At 40.2% G+C, this 25055-nt stretch overlaps 1 protein-coding gene across 1 annotated transcript in view; it reads right to left on the bottom strand.

Annotated features, from left to right (window-relative positions):
- Nucleotides 1–4077: 4077 nt before the first annotated feature.
- Nucleotides 4078–25055, bottom strand: part of MRPS16 (mitochondrial ribosomal protein S16) — a 207468-nt gene continuing 186490 nt past the window's right edge. The window contains exon 4 of the mRNA XM_044063059.1: nt 4078–4925. Within this exon, the coding sequence (XP_043918994.1) occupies nt 4792–4925 (134 nt within the window). The 3' untranslated portion in view covers nt 4078–4791. The remainder of the gene's footprint in view (nt 4926–25055) is intronic.

Raw genomic sequence — 25055 nt, 5'->3', positions numbered from 1 at the left:
ATTTAAAAAAAAAACCCAACAGGGCACTTACTTGGCTTGGAATCGGCAACTTTACTGTCGAGCAAATGACTGGGGATGGTGTTCAGACTAGCAGGAGAAAAGTTCTGACGATGGTACATGCCGACATCTGGTTTATCCCAAAGTCACTTTATGGCAGACATTGGATGGGGCCCTATGCGCAATGTCACATGTACCGGACAGTAGCTTTAGACTTTTGTATACTGGCCAGATGTTTGGGACAGCCTGCGGCGGACTCCCTCATGTTATGAATACTACAAAATATGAACAGAAGGACATCTTCTCTGATCATTTAATTGCCAAAATTTTGAATCCACCTTTAAGTTCTGCATTGGTGTTCGGGCCCTCTATTACACAGATTCTCAAACAGTGGGATAATAAATGCAAATTAATGCATGGAGTATCTAGAATGTTTCATATATTCATGTTCTTCCAAGACAAGTAGTCTTCCTTTAAGGGGAGGAACAAACAAAAATCCCAGCCAAACAAAAGTCAATGATCCAAAAGGAAATGATGGATAATTCTTCAAAACCAAATAAGAGGGGTTACTTTCCAAAAAAGGATCAACCTCCTGCAAAGGAATGTCAATGCCAAATCACAAAGCACCCTTCTCCCACCTCATGCCCCTTCTTCTCTTCCTCCATCACAGTCTCTCTCTCAACCCTGCAGCCTGTCCAGAAATAGAGACAAACCGATTCTAATAATAATTCATTCAAGATACACTTAGCAGTGGATAGAAAATCCTCCCCCTTTTCAGGGGAACTTGCCAACACCCACCAGACCAAACACAGCTGTTTACTTCAGTGCTCCATCACATGGTAGAAGCAAGGGTCATAGAACAAGAGCCTGTGCTATGCAATGGCAAAGGATTTTACTCCAGAATCTTTTTGGCACGAAGAAAGGTGCACTTCTGGAGACCCATCTTACAGTTGCCATTTCCAAACACCTTAGTTAAAATTCTGAAGTTCAAAATGCTCACCTTACAGTCAGTCCTAGCATTGATACCAGACCACTATTTCATGAAGACTCTAGATCTCAAGGACACTTGTATTACTATTGCTCTGAAGTTCAGGAAATGTTTGGAATTTGCTGTTTGGATTACATTAGCAGTTTTCTACATTACCCATCTATTGCACCCTGTATATTTACAAAGTGTCTTGCCCCAATGGCTGTCTACTGCAAAACCCTAGGCATCCACATTTTCCTTATTTAGATGACATGCTGATTTGGGCAGGTTCTGTAGCCAGGTGCTAAGAGTCCATAGAATAGACAGTTTCCCTCCGTTCCCACCTAGGCTTCAAATTTAACCTTAAACAGTCATTCCTCATACCCCCTCAATAAACTGTTTTCCTGGGGATGTTGGACAGACAATAAAAGGAATGGCCTTCCTGCCAGAAGACAAAGTTCTGACTTATCTGGGCATTTTCTTGGATCTCTCTCTCTCTCGATATGACCTCAGCAAGAGAGCTTCTCAAATTTCTAGGCCTCATGGGATCACTGATTCTCATGATACCACTAGCTAGATTACATAAGGGTACTTGAAGAATTGCTGGATCCAATAACCTCATCCCTTGGATTTTAAGGTAGCAGGTACTGGGATTTGTGAAACAGGAACTGCAGTAGTGGAGGGATCAACAGTCTCTGAATCTAGGCCTCCCTTTTCTCTCTTCGGACCACAGTCCAATTTTAGACTTCAGATTTTGTGTGGGACGTAGTGTCCATGGGAGTGCTCAGGACACTCCAAAACATATAAATGTGAAAGAGATGGTAGCAGTGATTAAAAGTTCAAAAAAAAAAAAAAAAAAAAAAAACTATGAATATACTAAAAAAACAAAAACTGGATAAAGCAACACAAAACTGCCATCATTGATTGCAGTTTCTTGATGCTTTAAACGTTCTTCACTTATGGACTTAAAATCCTGTTCTAGCAGTCAGAGACAACACTACCATGATGTGGTGCCTGAACAAGTTAGGGGGTACAAGATCATACCCTATTTGCCAGTTGGCAGTGATGGCCAGGGAGCTGGCTCGATAGTATTCTCTGACTCTTTTGTCCTCATTACATTCCATCAAAGCAAAACACAGTGCCAGACTAAGCGGATCCTGGACAGACTCTCACAAGGTGAAGCTCCATTTAGAGGTTTTCCAAGACTTGATCCAAATGTTCGGAACACTTCAAGAAGATCTGCTCACCTCTGTTCAAAACAAACAACTGAAAATTTTATATTCAAGGCATCCTTGCAGCCATGCTTGGAAGACAGACACCATCATTCCAGTGGTCATAAATGTTCCTGTTGCATTTCCAAGTTTTCCAATAATCCCTAATGTACTTTTAAAAATTCAGAAAGAATTACCAAATATTTTAGTACCCCCCTTTTTGGTCCAGGAAAAGTTTGTTCTCTCTTTTAATGGAATTGGCCAATGGCAATTACTACAAGCTTCCTCACTTTCTGGATCTACTCAGACAGTGTTGGTATACCCCATACTACAGTAATTGCTACTGACAGCCTGAATTATTCTGTTTTCATACTTTTAGGCAGTTTTTCCATGAAAATGTGTAGTAGGTATTCAACAGGGGTTGGAAAACTGCAACTAGAAAATCTTATGTTTACAAGTGTATGAGGTTTTCTAGGTGGCGCCTGATATCAGAGGGCCCAGGTATGGTGACTACCCTCTGGTTTTGAAATGAGCTACTGATGACTTATCTATTTGTCTGTCAAGATGCATCTTGAGGTCATCTCAGCTTGTCTACTCATAGATACCCCTCTTTTGTCTCTTTTTATGGTCACACATTTTATGAAAAAGTGTGTTGCACTTGAGACTCCTTCAAAAGCAAACTCCTCCTCAATGGGATCTCAAATTTGTTCTTGAAAAAAATGACCTGACCTCCTTTTGAACCTGCCTCTCAGGCAGATTAATGGTTCATTACTTGGAAGACTGTTTTACTGAATGGTTTGCATCTGCAAGGTGAGTCCCTGAGCTGCAAGATTGCATGGTGGGCCAACTCTATCTGATTCTTCATAAGGAAAAAAGCTGTTTCTGAATTTATCCTGAATGAAATCAGTCTCCCAATGTTCTATCCTGATTCAGAAAATAAGAGAGAAACTATTCTTCATACCATGAATGCACACAGGCAGCTCGGGTACTACCTTGACAGAACAAAGTCCTTTAGGAATGCTGAACAGCTGCTTGCCTTGTACACAGGACTAAGAAAGGTCAACCTGTCTCTAAATAAACTATTTCAAGATGGTTGTCCTCTGCTACTATTTTCTGTTATTCCCATCATGGGAAGTCTCTTAAAGGGAAGGTTAAGGCTCACTTGACTAGGGCTTTATCCTCTTTGATAGCATATTGGAGAGGGGTAGACTCTAGAAGCATTTGAGAGGCAGCAACTTGGTCTTTTGTTCATACCTTCACAGAATACTACAAACCAGATTCCTTTTCAACATTCCAAGCAGACTTTGCTAGGACCATTCTCCAGGGACTCCAGGATCCTTATCCTTCCACATCCCACATACGGTAAGTTTTGGAAGTCTATATAAAATGCCACTGAGGCAGTGGGAATAGTAAACATTATAGAGTTGCACAGGTCCTACATACCCATAACAAGAGATGGTCAAATTCCTCACTGTATCAGTTGCAGTACCTACCCACCATACCACAGATTCTGCATTGCTGTATAGTTGAGGTGGGTTTTAACTTCTTTGATTCAGTTGTTGAATTTGTTTTCTTTTATATGGTATTGTGACTGGCTGTGAATTTACCCTTGCTGGATGATCCTGGCTTCAGATACTCTCCTCTTTTATGGAAGCAAAAAAGCCTGAACACTCGCACTTTCTTCTACAGCTGAAGGTTTCCCTTTCAGGATATACTTAACCAATCAGATCTCACAGGAAGAGAGAGGAAGGGGAATCTGAGCTTTTGAAAGCTGACATGTACTTTGATATTTTACCTTGGCAGAAAACCCAAAATGCCACTAAGGCATTCAAACATCTACTGCTACAGTAGAACCTGTACAACTGTATTTTTTTAAAGAAACAAATGGCTTTCCAGTCTTAGTGACCTGATACAAATAAGTAACTAATTTATTGTCTAAACAAGACAAAGATGCACTGCAGGAAATTAAACAGAAGCCTACAGTTTCACAGCTTTGTTCCAACTACAATGTAGGAATAGTAATAAAAAAAAAAAAAAAAAAAAAAAAACACACCCAAGCAACATGAAAATATATGAACACAGAAGCCACCTTGCTACATAAATTTTATAATTCACACTGAAATGTAATAAAAAAAACAGTGTCTGTTGACATAACAGTATCTATCACATCAGATGTCATTTTGAATTTTATTTCATCACTGACATTTGTGAGCAGAGGTTCAACTCATTTACTAGAGAATTAAATTGCTGATTAATTTCTGATGCAGATTCTGACTGCTCAGAAATGATTGCAGTGAAACCTTGCTTATTGGGAACTTTTTCAAACCATGGTCTAGTAGGGTTGAAGTTTTTCTCACAGTAAATTTCACTGAGAAGTCTATGTGGAACATGTGAATTTGTTAGACACACAGACAGTAAAGCATAAGATGGGCAGAGGATAATAGAAGATGAACATTAACCATTAAAAGGCTAGTCAGTTACAGATGCAACCGATTTTAATGCCTTTAACTAAGCAACACTTGGCTCTGGTCCATTATCCATGCTAAGATAGTCCTACAGCAGAACTAAGGTTCCTGTTGCAACAGTATGCAGTGGAGAATTAGCTATAGTTCTAGGTCATTTCCTGGGGTTCTCCTGTTTCTGAAAGTTTGTCTGCAGACTCTTTGGATGCTTCTTGCAATGCCTTTTTCTCCTCAATCTTTCAGCTTGTGTGATTGTCATTGGATGTAATGGGAAAAATCCAGAAAGCCCTGAAATAAAAGAAGACAACCCAAATAAGAAAACATTTCTGAATATTAAACAGTTAATAAAAGAGATATACAAACATCAAAAACTAATTATAATGAAATAGCACCAAAGTCCAGCAGGACTTAAGTGCATGCAAATTAACAAGATAAATGTAATGTACATGTCACCCACTTTAAAACTCCAGAAAACCAAATCAATGACTTCCATTTAATTTAAACACAGACTTGACAGCCTAAATATCCTACCCCAATTTTACACTTCTGTACAAAGTATTACTTGGTGACATTGTACATTCATTGTTCCCCTAAACAATAACTATGGTAAGAAACAAAATGTGCTAATTTCCCTGAATTATTTGGAAAACTAAGACAATTTGTACCACACACTGTTCAAAAACAAAACGTGAGGAAGCCGTTTTCAGGTAAAAAGTCTGCCAAGCTGCCCTGTACTTTTGTTCAGTTTCTCAGCAACACAGACCTCTGAGCAGCTACTGAGCAGAATGCAGTCACTGATGGTTTTAAATGCCTTCCTTACTATTATATGAAGTCTTCTCATGGCCATCCTCCTCTTTTCAGATGATTTTGTTTTGCTTGTTAACTACAGTAGAGTACTAATTTATATGGACCTTTTTTCAAATTCAACCTGACTTGCTGAGAGTTAAAGAGCAGTCAAATGAAGGCCAAGGAAAACAAACCATGGATTTTAGGAAGCAACTTGTTAACTGCCCACTGCTTTCAGACTTAAGTTTACTTCTGAACTAGACTTATTTCTGTGATGCAAGTGTATCACCCCATAAACTCTGGAATTCTGAATACCCCCATTAATATTAAACTAATCGGCATTAAACATGTCCACAAGACATCTACAACAACTGGAAAGGCCACAGAAATACCTCACAAAGAGGATTACCGGCCTCAAAGAGATGCCCTATGCAGACAGTCTCAAAAAACTGCAGCTTTACTCCGTTGCATATCGCCTACTCAGAGTCGATCTCTGCCTAACACACGAAGCTATGTCAAACCCAGAGCTTTTAGACATGCTCCACTTAAAGAAATCCCAATCCCTACGAGCTACAAGCTCTAGGGACCTAAACCTCGTCACCACAATAAACAGAACATGCTGGAGGGATAGATTCCTGTCCCAGAGACTTCACATACTCTGGAACAAACTACCGATCTATATCAAACAAAGCTCCTCAATAGCACTCTTCAAGAAAAATCTTGATGACTGGATGGGAGATAGGAAATTCACCCCGGGGATCACTTCTGTGGCTCTGCTTGACAGTGGCACAGGAAAATAATTTTCTTGGGTGGCGAAAGCCAGGGTACATTTGGCTAGGCTTATATAGGCCCTAGGGCCAATAGCCTAGTACCTACCTATGAACATGTAGCCAGCAATTCACAACCAAGAGCACGTTTAAAATGACCTACAAAATTCAGCATGGCAAATACTCCAATTACCTGTGTGTTTGTGCTTTCTCACCGCACAGTCTGTAGCTGCACAGAGTAAAGAAGTAAAAGCACTAGAAGCAGCATTATGTTTCTAGAACCCAAACTTCACAGACAAACCTTAATGGTAAGCGAGCAGGGAAGGGATACTAGCAGTAAAAGTTCAGCTATCAAAAACAAAATGCCCACAGTTCTATACAGGAATAGGAAGGACCATAACAATGTTGTGCAAGTCAACTTTCATCTTAACACAAACTGTAGGTATTTATCTGAAGAGGCAACCATGCATAGCACAGCCACTACTTGAAGAAAATCTGAATTCAAAGTGCTGCAGCTTACCTTTAATGCGGCAAAGAAACCAGAGACTGCGGTAGGCAGACTTGCATTGTACTACAGAAGCAAAAAGTACACTATGAACAGGAATTAAATGAGAATGGCTGTGCCTACATTCTAGAGCCTGCTCAACTAACAGAACCAACTATCTCACCATAAGACATCGCAGGAAAGTACGTTCAAGTTGGATGCCAAAGATGCAGTAGTAGCCCTACTTTATTATTCGATTTGCCATGCCAAAGACTGACATCAGATCTTCAAGTTCAACTGCCACTACTTTTGCAGATGTCACCTGCAAGTGCAGGTACCTTACCAGATAAAATTACATGCATCTTATGAAGAGGAGGAGACGCTTGTTCTCTTACTCATTTCTGTGATATCCCCAAGAGTGCCTGGTCCTCAGTCTATAAAGCTCACAAGGACTCTTGCCTTAAATTCCTTATTATTCTTAATGCAAAACTAGGACAATAGTGACCTGGCTCCTTAAATAAGTTTGAAGAGGTGAAGGAGATAACACTCTAGGTACCTTACAGTGGAGACCAGAAACAAAACAGAGGATCCAGGAGAACTGGACGTACACTATACTGGTAATCTCCTACTTCAATCTATTGTTATGAGTTACACAACTGCACAGTATTCACTGGACAGAACACTGCAGTACTAGTCCTTATCCATGGGGGAGGGTTTGTATGTTCATCTGGAGGTTAAAGCATGCCCTCCAGGATGGCAGAAGTGAAGCCTACTCACTTTTAGATTGCATGTCTAAGTTGCAGTGTTTAAATAAATTAAGTGAGGTCCAGATGGCTTCTTTAAAAATTCAATGTGCTGACAATTTTTTTAAAAAGCACACTGGTTATGGCTCTAGCCCATAAACAGTGTACCCTAGAAAGCATCCCCAATGAGTACAGTTTATTAATGGACTTGTAAACAAAACAATACAGATAGGCTGTTTACCTGAAATTCTTGGTTCTGGAAAAGGACGACACAAGCTGCCTGGGCACATTCAGAGGATCCTTTATCCTTTGATTATGGAAAAATAGGAAACTGAACTGCTTGTTTTGAACAGCAGTTCAGGCATTTCTTTTCATTTCAAACCAATTTTATTCAAAGTTTTAGTCCCATATAAACAATACATAACTGAAATATGTTTGCATAATTCTGAGACAGCTCTAAAACAGGCCCACCCATTTAATGTGCATGATTTTTAACCCCTCAGACACTCCTTTTGTTATAAAAGAGGGACTGGTTATAGCTTGACACTGTGGCAGAGAGAAATAAAGCCCTATGATCCAAGCAACCAGTGTTCGATTAGCAACATGAGCAATGGATGGAGAAGGCAGGAGAGTATGGGAGTGAGCTACCAATGTTGGCATGCTCATCTTTGGGGGTTACTCGGCTCTCACTGCACTGAAGGCACCTAAAGGAATTTAGGTGTCACCTGTAGCTGAGGGTCTAGTGAGCCCATGCTATGGAGTGTGTGTAATGAGGAGTATGGTATGTGTAAAAGCACACACATGCTCTCTACACAATTACAGCAGAGTTTACAACCTGACAATCAGAAGGTGTTGGGGGGACCAAATCCCTAATGCACAGATGACAGCTCGGCTCCAAGACATGCTTTGCTTGACTCTTGCAACAAGGTAAGAATAAGCTACATGGCTCTTGCCCCAGAGGAACAAATGGGTCAACAGAGTGACTGGGGTGGGGTTAGTGATCTAAAGTCAGCTGGGTATCAGGATTTAAAAAACATAACTAGTTGTAAGACTTGGGATTAAGCAGAAGTGGACTCTATCCCTACTACACAAATGACAGCTGCCACTCATGGTAAACTTGATTCTTGGCCAAGAGGAATGGGTGGGTCAACAGTGCATCTGGGGTGGAGGATTTAATAACTGACATGCAATTAGCTGAAGTCACAGTCATCAATAAATATTTTTTTCCATGACAGGAACTGTAACAGCACAGATGCACTGGGTATGAAAGAGACAACTGTTAGGCAGTGAATGACAGTTTAGGTCCTATGGGGAACAGTTTTTCTAGGTGGCTTTGTCTTCAAAAACTGACCACACAAGTAGCCTACACCTGCAGCAGTAGTCCACACACTGGTACACCCTTATGGCACAAATATTTACCTTGATGGAGTAGTAGGGAAAGGCTGTTCTGCTAAAAACTGCAACGCCTGTAGTTCTGTGCACTGCTTAAAATGCAGACCTGTAAATGTGTATCTCAATGATGTCCTTTTTTTGGTAAATACAATTTGCTAATAAAGGACTGGAGCTAGAGGTTTATGACTTCCAAATACAGCTCATATTTGAACAGTATTAGGCTGAGTGGATCCATGTGGCCAACCTTAGGGTCTCGCGGTTTAAGTATACCAAATATTCCCCTCAAACTGAATCAGCAGTGTGCAGTTCTGTGGGAAAAGGAGGAGACATTCTTTGACAATCTGAGTCACAGAAAAATGGAAGTTATGTACCTACATGCATATTGACAGTTTCAGATCTGTCAATGACAGGCCTGTGGTGGGGAATGGAAAGTGAGAATGGCGAGAGAAATGAAACTGTAAACAGATCTATCATTATAAAAGTATACAACTTTTGCCTGCTCTTGGGGAGTTTCACCTCTGCCACTAACAGAACAAATCCAAGCTTGGTTCCTTTGAGTGGTACTCCTGACAGAATGCCATGAATGTTGTTGGCCCTGAAGTGAGATCTACACCTGGCAAATGTATCTAGCTTATAGTGCCTAAGGAAGGTAAACAGGAATGCCCAGTTGGAAGATGCACAATTATCATCAAAGAGAGCACTTCTGGAGAATGCTTGCAAGTGCTCGAATAGAATAAGCATTTGTGAATTATACCAAACGTTTGCCATACTTCAGATAAAATTTTAAGCAAAATGAAAAACAAACAGAAAAGGATGCCTTAGATACTCTTGATCCCAATTTTCTGAGGGAAAACAGTTGTTAATCTAAGAATTTTTGTTCTGCCCAAATAAAACCTAAACTGTCTATGCACAGTCATGCAATGAAGTAAGTTTTCCCCAGGTTAGTGACTTTAGCAAAGAGAGTCGAGGATCAAATGATTAATATTAACTTCTATGGCCACTTCTGGCAGAAAAGAAGGCTTAGTCCTTATGGACAAACCATCTTTGGGAAAAATTGGACACCATAGGTTAGCAGACAATTCTTGGAGTACAGAAAGTGTTTTAGTTGTGCTGACAAATCATTCTTATTCTAGTATCCATGACAGACATTTTAAGCAGCCAGTGGAAGCAGGCTTAAAGGGGTAGATTAAGATTCTCCATGATGCAATACAGGTCTCCAGGAAGAAGGAGATTTTAATGGGAACCACAGCAGGAAGGTGTCCCTCTCTAAAGTTCTGCAAACTTGGAGTGAAGCTAGAGAGGCAGAATCAGCACCTTGGTGACAACTCACAAGAACTCCATCTTAAAGGAAAAAATAAGTCTAAAGTCATAAAAATCTTGATAAACATTCCAAGACACTAGTAAAAGAGACAGTAAAAACATCTCATCTCCTGGCCATGAACCATAATGAAAAGTCCATTTGCTGCACATCTATCAGCAAAGGTAAGAATTGAGACCACCATTTTGGGGTACAAAGGGTCCTTGGCCATCATAGGAACTGGAAAAACAAGGTGGTTAGAGTTTGAGAAAATGAAGCTCCAGGTGAGAGTCAATTCTTGGAAGTCTTCAGCTGCAGAGACATGTCCAACAAATGAGGACAGAGAAGGGGCAACCACACTTGGAAAGCCAAGAGCTTCAAGAATCACATTGGCCTTGCAAAGCTTGTTCTTGCCCAGGGACCTGTGGGTAAAGGGAAATGGGGAAAAAAGCAAAAAAGATCTGGGGCTACTTTTGAATGACTGCATCTCTTGGTAACCTCTCAAGGAAGGATAAAAGAAATGAAGCTGCTGCATTTGCAGTTGGTTAGGGACGCACAAGTTACAGCAAGGCTCCTCTTATTATTGAAAGAGGCTCTGTGTTACTGACTGGTTGAGAGACCACTTGTGGGGCATCAGCAGATAGCAGATGAGTTAGATCACCCAAGAACTGGCTTGTCCCAGTATGCAGGAGCTTACTTCCATACTCTCATGGACTCTCAACAAAGGCAATAGGAATGAGTCCCCTCCCACTTGCTTATATACAACATCCACATTGTTAGAGTGGATGACAATTACACCAGTGGGTAAAGATGATGATCACAGAGTAAAATGGTGGGTTTTGTGAGCAATTTGCACTCTCTTTGGGAAAGTGCAATATTTTAAAGATTTTCTTTTTCTGGAATAGAGCCACCATCCACCATATCAAGTTTCTTGAATACACTACCCAATATCAACTTTATAATTTCATCAGCCTCTGAAACCACTCAAAGGTGCACCTGGATAAGAAGGCAGCCTCCACCAGAATGTGTTTGGAATCAGAGGGGCTTCTTGTATCCAACTCTGCCTTAACCCTGATGAGCTCTAATATTTCCTCAATTTTGGGGGTCATCATGGGGAAAGCTTGGTAGAATTACCTCTGGGTCTTTACCACTGACAGGGTACGAGGGAGTCCAACTGCTTCCTCTTGTATGTGACCAAGTGCCTAAAAGGTATCAATCAACCAGGCTGTCAGCAATTGCTCAAAGATGGTGTGTACCTGTCACCCCTGACACTATGAGCAGATCCAGATTGTGAGGAAGCTTGTAACTGCCCTTGGCCAATTCCATTAAAAGGGAATGAGACTTTGCCTGGGCCAAAAGTATGTGACCTATGTGGAACACTATGCACCTGCCATGAAAGAGTCATCCAGGTTAGGGATGGTAAGGGTGATACAGTAGCAGGTGAAAGCAAGAGGACCATCAAGTGAACTTCCTTAGGTACAGCCTGACATAGAGGTCATAAAGTTCAATTCCAAGACTGAGTCCAATACACTAACACCAAAGCCCAAGGCACTCCCCGACGCCTCAAGGTGAAAGGACCCTTCAGAGGCTGAGCTCATGGATGGAACATACTGTCTACATAAATAACTAGACCAACTGTAGTGGTTTCATAAGGTAAAACGAGTACAGTTACCATGATAAATCTTTCTACTGCCAGGTCTCTGTGCAAACACAAGAATCTGAACCACCTTTTCATTACATGATTGGTCCCTGGCAATCACAGGACCTGGAGAAACCAAGAGGTAAGCCTTAGGAAGTGAAGGTCAGTATGAGGCAGGTGTTGTTTTTAATTAGCTGAAGAACTGTGGATATAATGGCCACAATCTTTTCTGATGAAGAAAGGTTTGGCAAATCAGAGTATTCAAAGTGTATTCTACAAAGGCAATGGACTACATAGGTGGCAGCCAAGAAATAAAAAAAAAAAAAAACAAAAAACAGAGCAATGAACCCTTGAGGCAAACAGACTGACCACAACTGGAACTGCTAGGAACCAGATGCCCACCATAAGGAAACCCCCTAAAGCACTGCAGCTAGTGAGTTTCTGCCACTACTGATGTACATTAGGTAAACACCTTGTGGGGTGTGGGAAATATCAAATGCCAGTGTCTGGAAACTCTCTGTACAGAAAGGGATCTGCTGGACTCTGGCAATTTCTTATTCTCAAAATTTTTATTTTTCAAATACATTTGAATGAATTTTATAGCATTTATACACAACATCTTCAATAACTATGTACGCTATTTACATTAGCCTGACACTATCACAAATCTTAATGTATACAGTTACTTTACAAGTATGTCCAATCCATTATCGGAGTGTCTGATCAATTATTGTATAGTGTCAATAAACTATAAGACTTTTCCCCAAGGGTTGTTGATAAATGGCTTTGGATAAATTCTTAGTTTTTTAATTTTAATTTCCAATAATGTTGTGGTCTTCAGTCAGCTGTAGAAGTCTTCCAAAGTTGGTATTGTGTTTGTATTCCATCTTCTTGTTATGCACTTCCTTGAAATTGCAAGTATAGTCCATACTAGATACATGTTTGACCTATTCAAATGAGGACCTTCATTCACATTTAATAATACAAAAGCTTTAGTTAAATAAAATGCTTGTAGAAGGTTATTAATACCATTTTAAAATGGCTTAATTTTAACAAAGTCAAAGAAAATGTGGTTCCAGTCTGCATTATGTACTTGCTCACATCTCCAACATATTCCTTTTATGGAAGAACTAATTTTACTGATTCTGCCTGGAGTTAAGAATGCTCTGTGCAAGCATTTCCAATTAAAAACTTTCCAGTATTGTGTAAAAGATGTATATTTTATCGATAAGATATTTGTTTTAATATCTTCAGTTAACCGTATTGAGTGTCCTTTTGTTATATATTTCCAATATGAGGTTTTGGGTGGTGTTTTATAGTATATCAATATTTTGTAAAATTTTGAAATACTGTTTCCCATGTCAAAGTCATTATATATGACTTCATATATGTATTTCGTAAATTTAGGTATTTCTTTAAATGAAGAATTGTTAGTTATTCTATTTAAATCTTGCGAACATGACAAAATACTTTGTAAAGTTAGCCAGTCCTGTTGTGGAATTTTGTATGTTATTTTTATTACTTGCATATTTAAAACTTTTAGTTCTTTGATGCATTGGAGCCAACAAACAAATTCTTTCTGTTCCCAGGAATTAATAATTTCTCTATATATTTTATGTGGAAAGTTCTTTGTGACGATAAATGGTGTTAAAAGATCAAACCAGATTTTTAAATCTATATTTGCATTAATAATTTTCCTAAATGAGTCAATGTAATAATTAATCCGAGTTTTAGTGGGTTTAGTTATGTTACATTGCATACTAATACACGTGTGCTATGGCAAATTGTTTTTATCTGTTATTTGAAATTTTTTTGTAAATCAAAATCATTTACTGAAATTACGGTAAGTAATTCTTTCCAATTTGCAGAGTATTTTGGACTTATCCAAACTGAGGATGTTTTAGATATTGATGCTTTTATATATGTTTCTATATCAGGAAAGTTTATTCCTCCCCGTTTCCATGGTCTGATATGATGTATTAAAGCTATTCTGTTTCTTTTGGGAAACCATAAACATTTTATTAGGCATGAATTTATTTCTTTAAGTATATTCTTTTCTGGTAACAGTTGTATTCCTAAGGCTATATATAGGATATTTGGCAGTAAAACTATTTTATTAACTGTAGTCTATCTTCAAATGTTATTTTGTTCCATTTTTCCACAGAGATTTAATTGTGTTGATAATATTATTTTAGTTTTTTTGAGAGTTACTATCCTTCCATAACTCAATTCCTAGACATTTTAAGGTAGATTCTTGTTTCCATATGATGTGATCCCCCTTGGTCTGCAGTTCTTTTTTGATTTACTGAAATGGAGTCCTGAAGTCATGTGAAATTTGTCAATTAATATATCTAATTCTTCTAATGTCTCTTTTGTATTAGATAATGTTAGTGATATGTCATTAGCAAATAGCATTACTTTAGAATTGTATTGTTCATAAACATCTATTCCTTTGATTTTTATATTGTTACGAATTGAATCTGCCAATATTTCAATAGCCAGAGCAAATAGAATTGGTGACATGGGACATCCCTGTTTAGTGCCTTTTGTTATATGTATAGATTCAGAGGTAAAAGGACCTAACTTGACATACACTAAATTATTTGTATACATATTCTTTAGGAGATAAAGGATGCAGGAAATTCAAATAGCATTAGGATTTTGAATAAATAGTCCCAATTTAGGGAATCAAAGGCTTTCTCTATATCTAAGCCAATTATAAGCATTTATTAACAATCTATAAGACAAAATTATCCTTTTAATATTGTCACGTGTGTGTCTATGATATATAAATCCAGTTTGATCATTATTTATGGTTTTGGATAAGGTTATTTTCATTCTGTTAGTTAATATTGTCATAAATATCTTATAGTCATTATTTAATAATGATATAGGTCTATATGAGGGTACAGAGATTTGGGGATTTGTTTTCCTTTAGGATTGGTGTGATTAAGGAATATCTCCTTGAGAGTGGTATTAGCTTGTGACTGAATTTCTAATGGAGCTTTACGGAAGAGGGATAGTAACTTTGAAGGAAAAAGTTTATACATTTCCATAATTATGCCAGCTATACCTGGAGCTTTATTATGTTTACCCTCTTTTATTGTATCTGTAATTTCTTTGTAGGATATGGGTGCTTGCAGATCTAGTTTTAAAGTTTCTGGCATTTTTTTTAAATTAGAACATTTTCATCTAGATTTAATTGATTGACATGTATATTTACTTTTTGGAAATGTTCCATATAGTGATTTCTATAGACGTCAAGAATGTCACCTATATCAGAGACATTTATCCCTTTCTTTTCATGGAAGATACTTTTAATGTTATTCACTTTTGACTGCATTTTGATTTTTGTGGATAAATTATGTATATATGTGGGAGAAGTGGCCAAGGTATTACTTTTTAGTTTTTTCTAAAGCTAAACTAGTTTTATATGTTAGAATTCCATTTTATTTATTGTTTAATACTTCTACTTTCTTTTTCATCTCTAAATGATTTTGATTTTTTTCAGCTTTTACTGACAAAAGTTTGGATTGAAGATCTAATAATTCAGAATCCCATTCTCTGATTTTGTTTTATACCAAGTTAGGGTTTTACCATATATGTAAGCTTTTAATGAGTCCCATATCATTATTTTATTTATCTCAGTGGTGTAATTAACATCTAAGAACTGTAATTCAGATAATAACCACTGTCTGAACTCTTTAATTTAGTTATATATGCCGGAATTCTAGAGTTAAAGATTAATGGTTTTGTACCCATTTTGAAGTTTTAGTATCAATGAATTGTGGTCTGAAAAGGGGCAGGCAGTGATTCAAAAAATAATGTTTTAGAGTGTAAGCCATGGGTAGCAAACATTTTATCTATTCTAGTTTGGGTACCAAATTTGTGATCTTGATGGGAAAACAACAAAGATTTATCTCCTTTAAATTTGAAAGTATCTACAAGATGAAATGATTCTACCCACTTATTTAAAACTTTTGATACAGCAGATGTACGCATCAGTCTTTTATTTGTAGTTTCAGAAATATCAAATAAACAGTTAAAATCTCCTCCTAATATTAAGTTGTCTTTGTAATTACTGGAAATGAAATCCAAGTGCTTTGTTCAGTTTTAAATATTTCAGTAGATTTGATATCTTGCTAGGATTGTTTAAGCCATTGGTATTTAAAGATAATAAAGTGAAATCCATCTTAGGTTATTTAGTCTATGTATTTTTTGTTTTATTGTGACCATTACACATTTTCCTCTGATAACTATAAAGTATATGTTTGAGCTTTTAAAGGAAATTATCCATTTTATACTTGAGTGTTTGCCAATAAAGTAATGTTTTGGTCATGCATACTAAAAATCTTTTTGTAAAATAACAAATTTAAACTAATAAATGTTACAACTATGATCCGCACTAGCCATGGAATGAAAATCATTCCTAATCTGATGGATAAACCTAAGTCCATCAGATTATCCCTCATATCTTGACAATCCAGAACATCTGAGTTCCATAAATTGAATCATCATATGGAGAATATTTATATTATTTTGAACAAATATAGTACTATTTTAGATTAAACAGAATTCTAATACAATATAAATATCTACTTATTGTATAAGCAATTAATATTTACATGAAAGACAGATGAGAAGCAATTCAATCATAGCAAAGTAAGATGTATCATACATAAAACCTCACTAAAAGATTATAGCACAGTTATTTAACATATTCACCCTTATTGATGAAGTATTTCAAAACTTACTACTTAAATATAAATAGATGATAATATTTATACCTAATGTTTATAATACAGTGGGCCAGATTCACGAAGCCTCCGTGTAAGAGTTATAACTCTTACACGGAGGCTGCAGTTAAACGGTGTGATGTCAGCATGTCATGCATATGCATGAGGTGCATGAGGCATGCTGAATCACACTAGTAACTCCTACACGGTCCGTGTAAGAGAGTAGGGGGCGTGTCTGTAGGCTAAGCCCTGCAAGCGGACACGCCCCCGGAAGACTATAATGGCTGAAAGTAAACAGCCACGAGAGAGGCCATGGAAATGTGAATAAACACACTACACAACACATGCCCCGACTGACCATCAGTGTATAAAGTGAAGAGATGTTATAAAATTAAATTAAAACCTTTTTTTTTTTTTTAAAACCCCGTAAATGTTTGCTACTGTGTGCGCTCATGTGCGCGGGTATGCTACTAGTGCAACTGCAGTTAGCAGTCAGTGGAAAAGGATATAAGAACTAAATATGCAAAGTAAGCCAAGAAGTAATAGCTTAGCGGTAGAGTTGCTGGCCTAAGAGTAGGCAGGCAGGGTTCGAGCCCCCACAACAACCTTTTATTTTTTTTTGTAAATAAGCACTAAAACGCCCCCTGACAGTATTGTACAAATGTAAAAGTATTCCCTTTTGTAAAATGGAATGAAATGGAGCATATATTTTGAAGTAACACAATAATAAAAATAGTCAGAAATGTACCGATAGCTAAGCTGCTATGAGACAGACTGCCCGTAGCTGAGTACTGTTTAACAAGCTGCAAACTGCATGCCCGTTGCTAAGCACCGGTTTAATAGGCTGAAACTGTTTGCAACTAGCTGTGCTTAGCTGAACATGTGTGTCACTAGCCAATTAAGATTTATCCCAGCGCACACCGTTTGCGCGCCGCTCCCATAAGCTAACTGCCAGTGCGCATGCGTTAGCTCCGCGCAAACGAGCGCAGACCTGGTTTTAAGTGCTTAAAAGTGCTTTTGGCATGTTTGATTGACAGGTCCTCAACTCAGTTCTGTAAGGAAAATCAAAAATCAGTTGCCAGATTTGAACCCAGGATACCATGCACTAGAGTCAAGGTATTAAACCACTAAGCCATGACAGCAGTACCTAGAAATGCAGAAATAGCATATATATGTGATAAAATCCAGAATGGAGCATGATAAAGCAGTTTCAGTGAAGTAGATACAATTCCAAAACAGCCAATCAGAGAAATGTGCGGGAAAAGAGGCATATATAAGCCCCATAGGCGGGAATACACAGCAGAAACGATTGTAGAACAGACCTGCAGTCAGAATGAGTGGAGTAGGTGAGGGACGTTGCTTTCGAGCACAGCGTTAGGGAGTCCAGATACATGGTCTGGCTCCTTGTCCATCATCACGAGGCCCAACTCATGCAGGGCCAGGTCTCATGGGGAGCGTACAGGGCAGAGGTATGGGACCAGTTGGCTCGTGATCTGACCAGTGCTACTGGCATTCCACGCACTGGTGAGCAGGTCCGTCACCACCATGCGGACCTGAAGCGGCGCAAGCAAGACCAGTTGACCGAATGGATCCAGGAGGCCCGGGATATGCCCAACGCCCACTACTGAGTAAGTTACATTTTACTTATGTATGTAAGGATTTCAACTGGCTGATACTATGGAGATGTGTAGTCCAATATTACTTCTTTCATATTACAGCTGCAGGTGTCCGCTCTATGAACCGCGAGATGCATGGCCATAGGCTGGTGCGGCTGCGCCACCATGCAGGTTAGTAACCCCACCCAGTACTTGTAAATAAATATTATACTGTAGCATGTATCAGAACACTGCAGTGTATTGATTAAAAGTAATATAATGTGCAAGCAAGATTTGAAAGTCTGCAGGTATGGCTGCAACAAGTTCATCAGTATGCAAGTGTAACTGGAAATATAATTGATAGAATTAAACAGTGCTGTAATACAGATGTCCCACCATTAATTAAAATAGTGTAACCTGCAGTAGTCTTAAGAGTACAGCTTCAGAATCTGAGGTAGTCACATGTGAGATATATCCCCTGTTGAAATGCTGAATCATGACAGAAGTGAGGCTGTTGGAAAGTGTTTGAATCACCACCAGTCTAACATGTGAACAAAGCCTAGAAGTAGCAACCTGAACTGTGAAGTTGCAGGATGTGTGAGAGTGACAGAAAGGGTCATGTATGAATAAATAAAGTAGTAATAACCCCTGAATATATTAGCCCCAGTGTGTTTCTACAGAACTAAATGCATGTGGGAAGTACAACTTAATATCAAAACTGATTTGAGTGTGTCAGAATCTGGAATGTCTAGGCCAAATTCTGTATATGGTGATCACAGTAAACAATTTGCAGATAGAATGAATGATTATTTGACAGACTAAACAGCCATAGTTGTCCCCTGTCCTGTCATCAAAGTGTAGCAGGATGATGTATCTGATCAAATTCAAAATAAGTAGGATAGTGATGTATTTGTAACAGGTCTAGCATGATAGTCAAATAAAAATTATTTTGAAACATCAGCTTCAACTCAATTGTGTACCTATTACAAATGTAAATCAATGTGTAACATATGAATGTGTCATCACTTTCTATCTCCACCCAACCCTATAATTCCATATAACAATACCCACTAAATAATGGTATGTGAACATTTCATTAATCATGGACATTTGTCCGTTCAAAAATATATGCATGTCTGTTCGTGCATGTGCCCTGTTCATACCTGCAAATTTGATGGCCTGTTGCCATTAATCAACCCTGCATGTTGTTTGACTGTGTATTTCTGTTCAAATAATGCATGTGATATTGATATGCCCTTGTTCAATGGTGTTAATATCTGGGTGTTTGTTTGATGGGAATACCAATGCATGCTGTTACAACTAATCTGAATGGAATAAAATGCCACTAACCCAAACTAACATAACAACTCACAAACCTAGAACGCTTGGGAAGGCGGGTCCCAGCGGACCCACCTCTCCCACCTCAGCTGGCACCTGCACCTGGCACTAGTGCCCAGGCCGGACCCCCCTCCGCTGGCCCTGTGCCACCTTCGGGTGGAAGCGCTGCAGGGGATGGGGCCGGTCCCCCCTCTGCAAGTGTGGCCGGAGGGGTTCATCCACTCACCCTCCGCGGTGTCCGGTCTGTGGTGCGAAGGGAGATCCAAGACACTGTTCTTGGGCCCCTACGCCAGCTTGAGGCTCGTGTGGCACAGCTAACGGCCCCGGCTGTTGCCCCGCCTACACAGCCCCCAGCACAGCCCCGTCCTGGGCTGTGAAGGAACAGTGGCAACTGCCTATGGGTGGGGATATCAGTTCCACTGTTGCCATCTGTGGGCTCATGCATCTTGGAAATCCCAACCTCCGTCCGCGTCAATTGTGTAACCCCCCCACATGTGTCATACACCGCCCCTGTATGTGTCTTGTCTGTCTTGTCTGTTAACCTACCCAACCTACCTCCCCAGCTATACCGACTTCCTTCACCTGACATACCACTCTCACCTGAAAAAAAAAAAGGGCACTCTGTACCCACAAAAATTACGCCCATACATAGCTGTCCATGTCGCACATGTCTGCTTGACATTGAAACAGTTAATTACAATTGGCTCTACAACAAATATTAATGTTGTCCTGACACCTCTCTCAGGGGTGAAAGGTTTCCAATGTCTCACCAAAATACATGGAAATGCACAGCTGTTGCTGCCAAAGACATGGGCATCTATGGGCCTTACCTACATCCCTCCTGCAAATCCCGCTTGTTTCCCTACTGTCTTACCCTCTTTGTGACCCCTTTTTCACCACTTTCCTGTCACCCCTTTTTCTTTTCTTTCAAAGAAATTAGCACAGGTGTGCGCTTGTGTTAGCGGGGCTCACCGCCAGTGGCTTGTCGTGAGCTCAGCAAACAGCGCAGACCTGGTTTAAAGTGCTTAAAAGTGCCTTTATGGCACTTTGATTGACAGGTCCTGTACTCAGTTTGAAAGTTTGCAAAGAAAAATAAATTCCCACTGTCAGTCCCGAACCCAGGACCTTGGTAACATTAGTCTGTATGACCCACCACTAAGCCATGCCTGCTTTACAAGAACACAGTGCTAAAATAAATATAACATGTAATAGTAGGAATCTGTATAAAGGCAATATAGGAGATGTACTATCCAAAGCATGTCAGGTAGAGTTTTAATGGCCAAATTACTGGATTCCCATACTAGTTCAGTGTTAACAGAAACAGCCCTGCTACCTGTTAGCTTGTACATAGTAACGTAAGGTAATGTACATATGTGAAGGTATGTATATCTACACATACATATATATAAATATATATTAATACATATGAAATATAGTTGTAGGTCTCAGTAGCCATACACACTCACTACAGGAAACAGTGAAGATATATGCAGCAACCAGAATCTGCAACACAGCCTGGCTCCTGTGAGACCTACTAACCCCTTTAACTGCTTAAAGGTGCCTCCAGCACTTTGATTGATAGGCCCTATACTCAACTCAAAAGCAGAATATGAGCATACTAGTAGGCCCTACCACAAGACCATTGTAACACTAGTCTGTATGACCTACCACTAAGCCATGACTCTCATACAGGAATATAGCGCTAAATAAGTGGAACATGTAATAGTAGGACTAAAGATAAAGGCAATATAGTATGTCTACTACCCAAAGCATGTCATGCAGACTTTTATAGTCCCAATTACTGGATTCCCATACTAGTGTAGTGTTAACAGAAACAGCCCTGCTAATTGTTAGCTTGTACCCAATAATGTCAGCTAATGTACATATATGAAAGTATGTATATGTACACAGATATATATATATTTATATAGCAATACATATGACATATAGTTGTAGGTGTCAGTATGCATACACACTCACTACAGGGAACAGGCAAGATAAATGCAGCAACCTGAATCTACAACACAGCATGAAGCATGGGAGATGTACTAACCTTCACACTCACAAAACACTGTCAACAGCATACCAGCATGGTCCACGCCCTACAATCTGAAAGGGCAACGCCTATCTCACATACCCTTTTATAGCAGTGTCCTGAAATCACAGTGAGACATGCTATCAGTACACACCCAGCTGCATGCAATTAGCAAATGCTGCCTTACAATTGGTGCAGAGGCCATCACATGGACCTATGCAGATACCTACAAAAGCATTGAGTACCCACACTACACTCACGCAATACATTCATTGCACAAACACTACGGAGAAAGAGAGAGAGAGACAGACAGAGAAAACAACCAAACAAATATTAGGACTGCCAGCAGCAAAAGCAGCAGCAAGGCGCAAGCAGCACCACTGGCACAGCAACAGCTGCCACAAACACAGGTAATGCAAAGTAGCAGGTTAATCCTGTGTATACTGTGACACCTCCAAATGTATCATAGTTCACTATCTATAGGTATGTCCATGAGATAGGTTGTGTGTACATAGTCATGAAATATAAACATATGTAATATTGTTGTACATGTGGGCCATAACTAACACTTCCATAGCTTAGAACACAAGGCCAGTTGTGCATATGATGCAGTAGTTCCCAGGGTCAGTAGAGGTTCCCCCTCATTGGTGTGGGACCACTGTGTATGTATGGTACTGTTCAGGTACATATCCTGTAGTATGGCCAGGGATTAATATCAGTCTGTCATGTGGTGCTATGTCCTCCAGGGGTGAATGTAGCACACATCCAGGGATACCATTTCGTAACAGTGATGATATGTGTTCTGCAATGATGAGGGTGGCTCTCACATGGACATGTGAGAGGATAGGGAGGTTACAGTCATCTGGGATAACTAATAACACATGTGTAGGACAATGGGGGGGGGTACCTGCACCTAAACTGTCTGCAACAATGTTGCCAATATCTGTGCATTTGGTGAATGTGAAGCATCTTAACACTGCAGACAACAGATGCCTTCCCGTCATGTGAATCTGCCCTGTGCTGCAGTAGCCTCCTACTATTGTTATACAATATGCCTGTATCTGTAGTCCACTGGACAGGATTAATAAGTGGTGTGCAGTTGTTCTGGGTTAGATATCTGTGTGCACAGGATATGCAGTATGTGGGATGTCTGTGGTAAGCATATGCAAAGGTGCTGGCGGTGTGTGTTGTGGCTTCCACTGGCCCAGTGGGCTGCATGGATAGCATCACTGTCATAACTACTGAATAACTGTGTAATTACATGCATACATAGCAAGGTAGTGTACTGTGCTTGTGGTGTTGTTCGGATATGTATATCCAGGCTGAGTAATGTGTGTCCACATCACAGGGTTGGATGGCAGCACACATCCAGTATGTATGGATGAACACCCAGAATGTGTCAGACGTGTCACCTGTGCAGAAGTATCTGGCCATTACCTGTGCATCCCCCACAACACACACACATGCAACATATGGCAGAAGTACTATAGCAGTACACACATGTTCATAGGTTCATAGGTTCATTGGTTCATACTAGGCTATCTGCCCGAGGGCATTTACAAGCTTAGCCCATCGTTTTGTGGCTTATGCCACCCCTTTAGTATGGTGATCTATACCCATTAGTTTGCTGTGCCTCTGTCGAGCAGTGACACTGAGGTAATCCCTGGGGTATATCTGCGATCTCCCATCCATTGGTCAAGATTTCTCTTGAACAAGGCCAGCGAGGTGCTCTGCCTCACATATACCTGGATTTTGTTCCACAGAATAGGGAGTCTTTGGGTGATGAATCTATCCCTCCAGCACGTCCTATTAATAGCCGTGTCGAGGTTTAAGTCTCCCGCCCTTGTGGCTCTGATGGATCTAGATTTTTTGAGGTGAAGCATATTCATCAAATCTGGGTTTGACATGGCCTTGTATGTTAGGCAAAGGTCACCTCTGAGCAAGCGGTAAGCGACTGAATAGAACATACATGGACATGCTGGAGGGCATATTCCTAACCGAGAGGCTCCCTTCACTCTGTAATGAGCTCGAACAGTTGAGAATGAACAGCTCATAGGTTCATACTAGGCTATTTGCCCTAGGGCATTGGTAAGCCTAGTAGAATGTGTTTGTCTTTTGCCACCCAATTACAAGTTATGCTGCTATGCCCTTGTCCGACGTTAGTATACTGTGCCTCTGTCTAACAGTGACATAGAAGTGATACCTGGGGTACAACTTTGATCTCCATCCACTCATCCAGATTCCTATGGAAGAGAGTCAATGAGGGACTCTGCCTAACCAGTAGTGTGAGCTCATTACAGAGTGAAGGGAGCCTCTCGGTTAGGAATATGCCCCTCCAGCATGTCCATGTATGTCAGTGCTGAGGTCCAGCTCTCCTGAGCATGTGGCTGTATGGGACTCTTGATTGCCTGAGGTGCAGCACGTTCATTACTGCTAGGTAGGACATGGCTGTATATGGCACGCACAGATTGCCTCTGAACAGGCAGTATGCCACTGAGTCCAGCTGGATTCACTTTACCTGGGCAGCATATGACATCTGTGTGAGCCATTGCATCCCCTTGATGATGTACTGTTGTCCTGTACCAGTTGCTGTAGGTGTCTGGTTAGGTACATCCCAAAAGGTGCATTGTATGCAATTATAGGCCTGATGATGGATGAGTAAAGAGGCACAATGACCTCCCCTGCCATACATGTGAATCCCTCATGATTAGCTGGGCTATATAACATGTCTGTCAATCCACGTTGGCCATGTGGTAGACAAATGACAGACCGCTACCATGTTTCTTCCCCAGGTCCCCAACTACGTCTTCTGTACTCAATGGCCTAACACCTATGTTGTACTTTGCCACCAATGTGGAGGCGTGGGAATCTGCATTGAATACTGATACTCCCCCTCCCTTGTTCAAGTGTTGGGGCCAACAAGAATGGTAACAGCTATAACGTGGTAGTACTGGTGTGCTCCTGTGAAACCTGAAACAGGTTCATGTTACTGCACAGATATCGATGTCCAGAATGCTAGGTAGGGTTTTGACTGCGTGCATCCTTGGGTCTAGATGTCCAGTGTTGAGTAGCATCACTCTTACTTCCTCATCCTTTGTGATACAAATGGATGTGGGTTTGCCTTATGAGCCTTGCCTAATACAGGCACTATGGGTGTAGCAGGAGGCTCCGCCAAATGTCAATAGGACTGTGGTGGCAGGTGCAAGCTGTCCCTAGCAAAGCATACCACCCCAAGATGGCAGGCATTGGCACACCTGTGAATGACACCAGTATGTCAGTCAATTGTTGGAAGGGATCATCGTGCCTTGATATTGTGGCATCGTTCTAGGTGAGGGTAGGATGCTACTCAAGGTCAGGGTCAAACGGTCTCAGGCTACGTGCTCAGAGAGCTCTGTAATGTCTCATGTCATGTAGTCCAGGGAGGAATGTGTCAGGCCATTCACAGCAGCATGGACATTGACTGAGTCATACCTGTACCTGCCTTGGGGTTACCTGAGTGTTTGTGTTATGTGGCAGGTCATAGTGCCTGACAGGCTGCACACCGTGACCCTCACCTCGTTAAGCCTGGTGAGCGTGATGTGAGTGTGCCTGATGATAGAGGCCTAG

Source organism: Protopterus annectens, chromosome 2.part1 (genome assembly GCF_019279795.1).
Source record: "Protopterus annectens isolate FY-2018-M chromosome 2.part1, PAN1.0, whole genome shotgun sequence".
In the NCBI taxonomy this organism is placed as follows: Eukaryota; Metazoa; Chordata; order Ceratodontiformes; family Protopteridae; genus Protopterus; species Protopterus annectens.
Note: the sequence above shows the minus strand (reverse complement) of the source record. Positions and strands in the feature narration are given on the sequence as shown.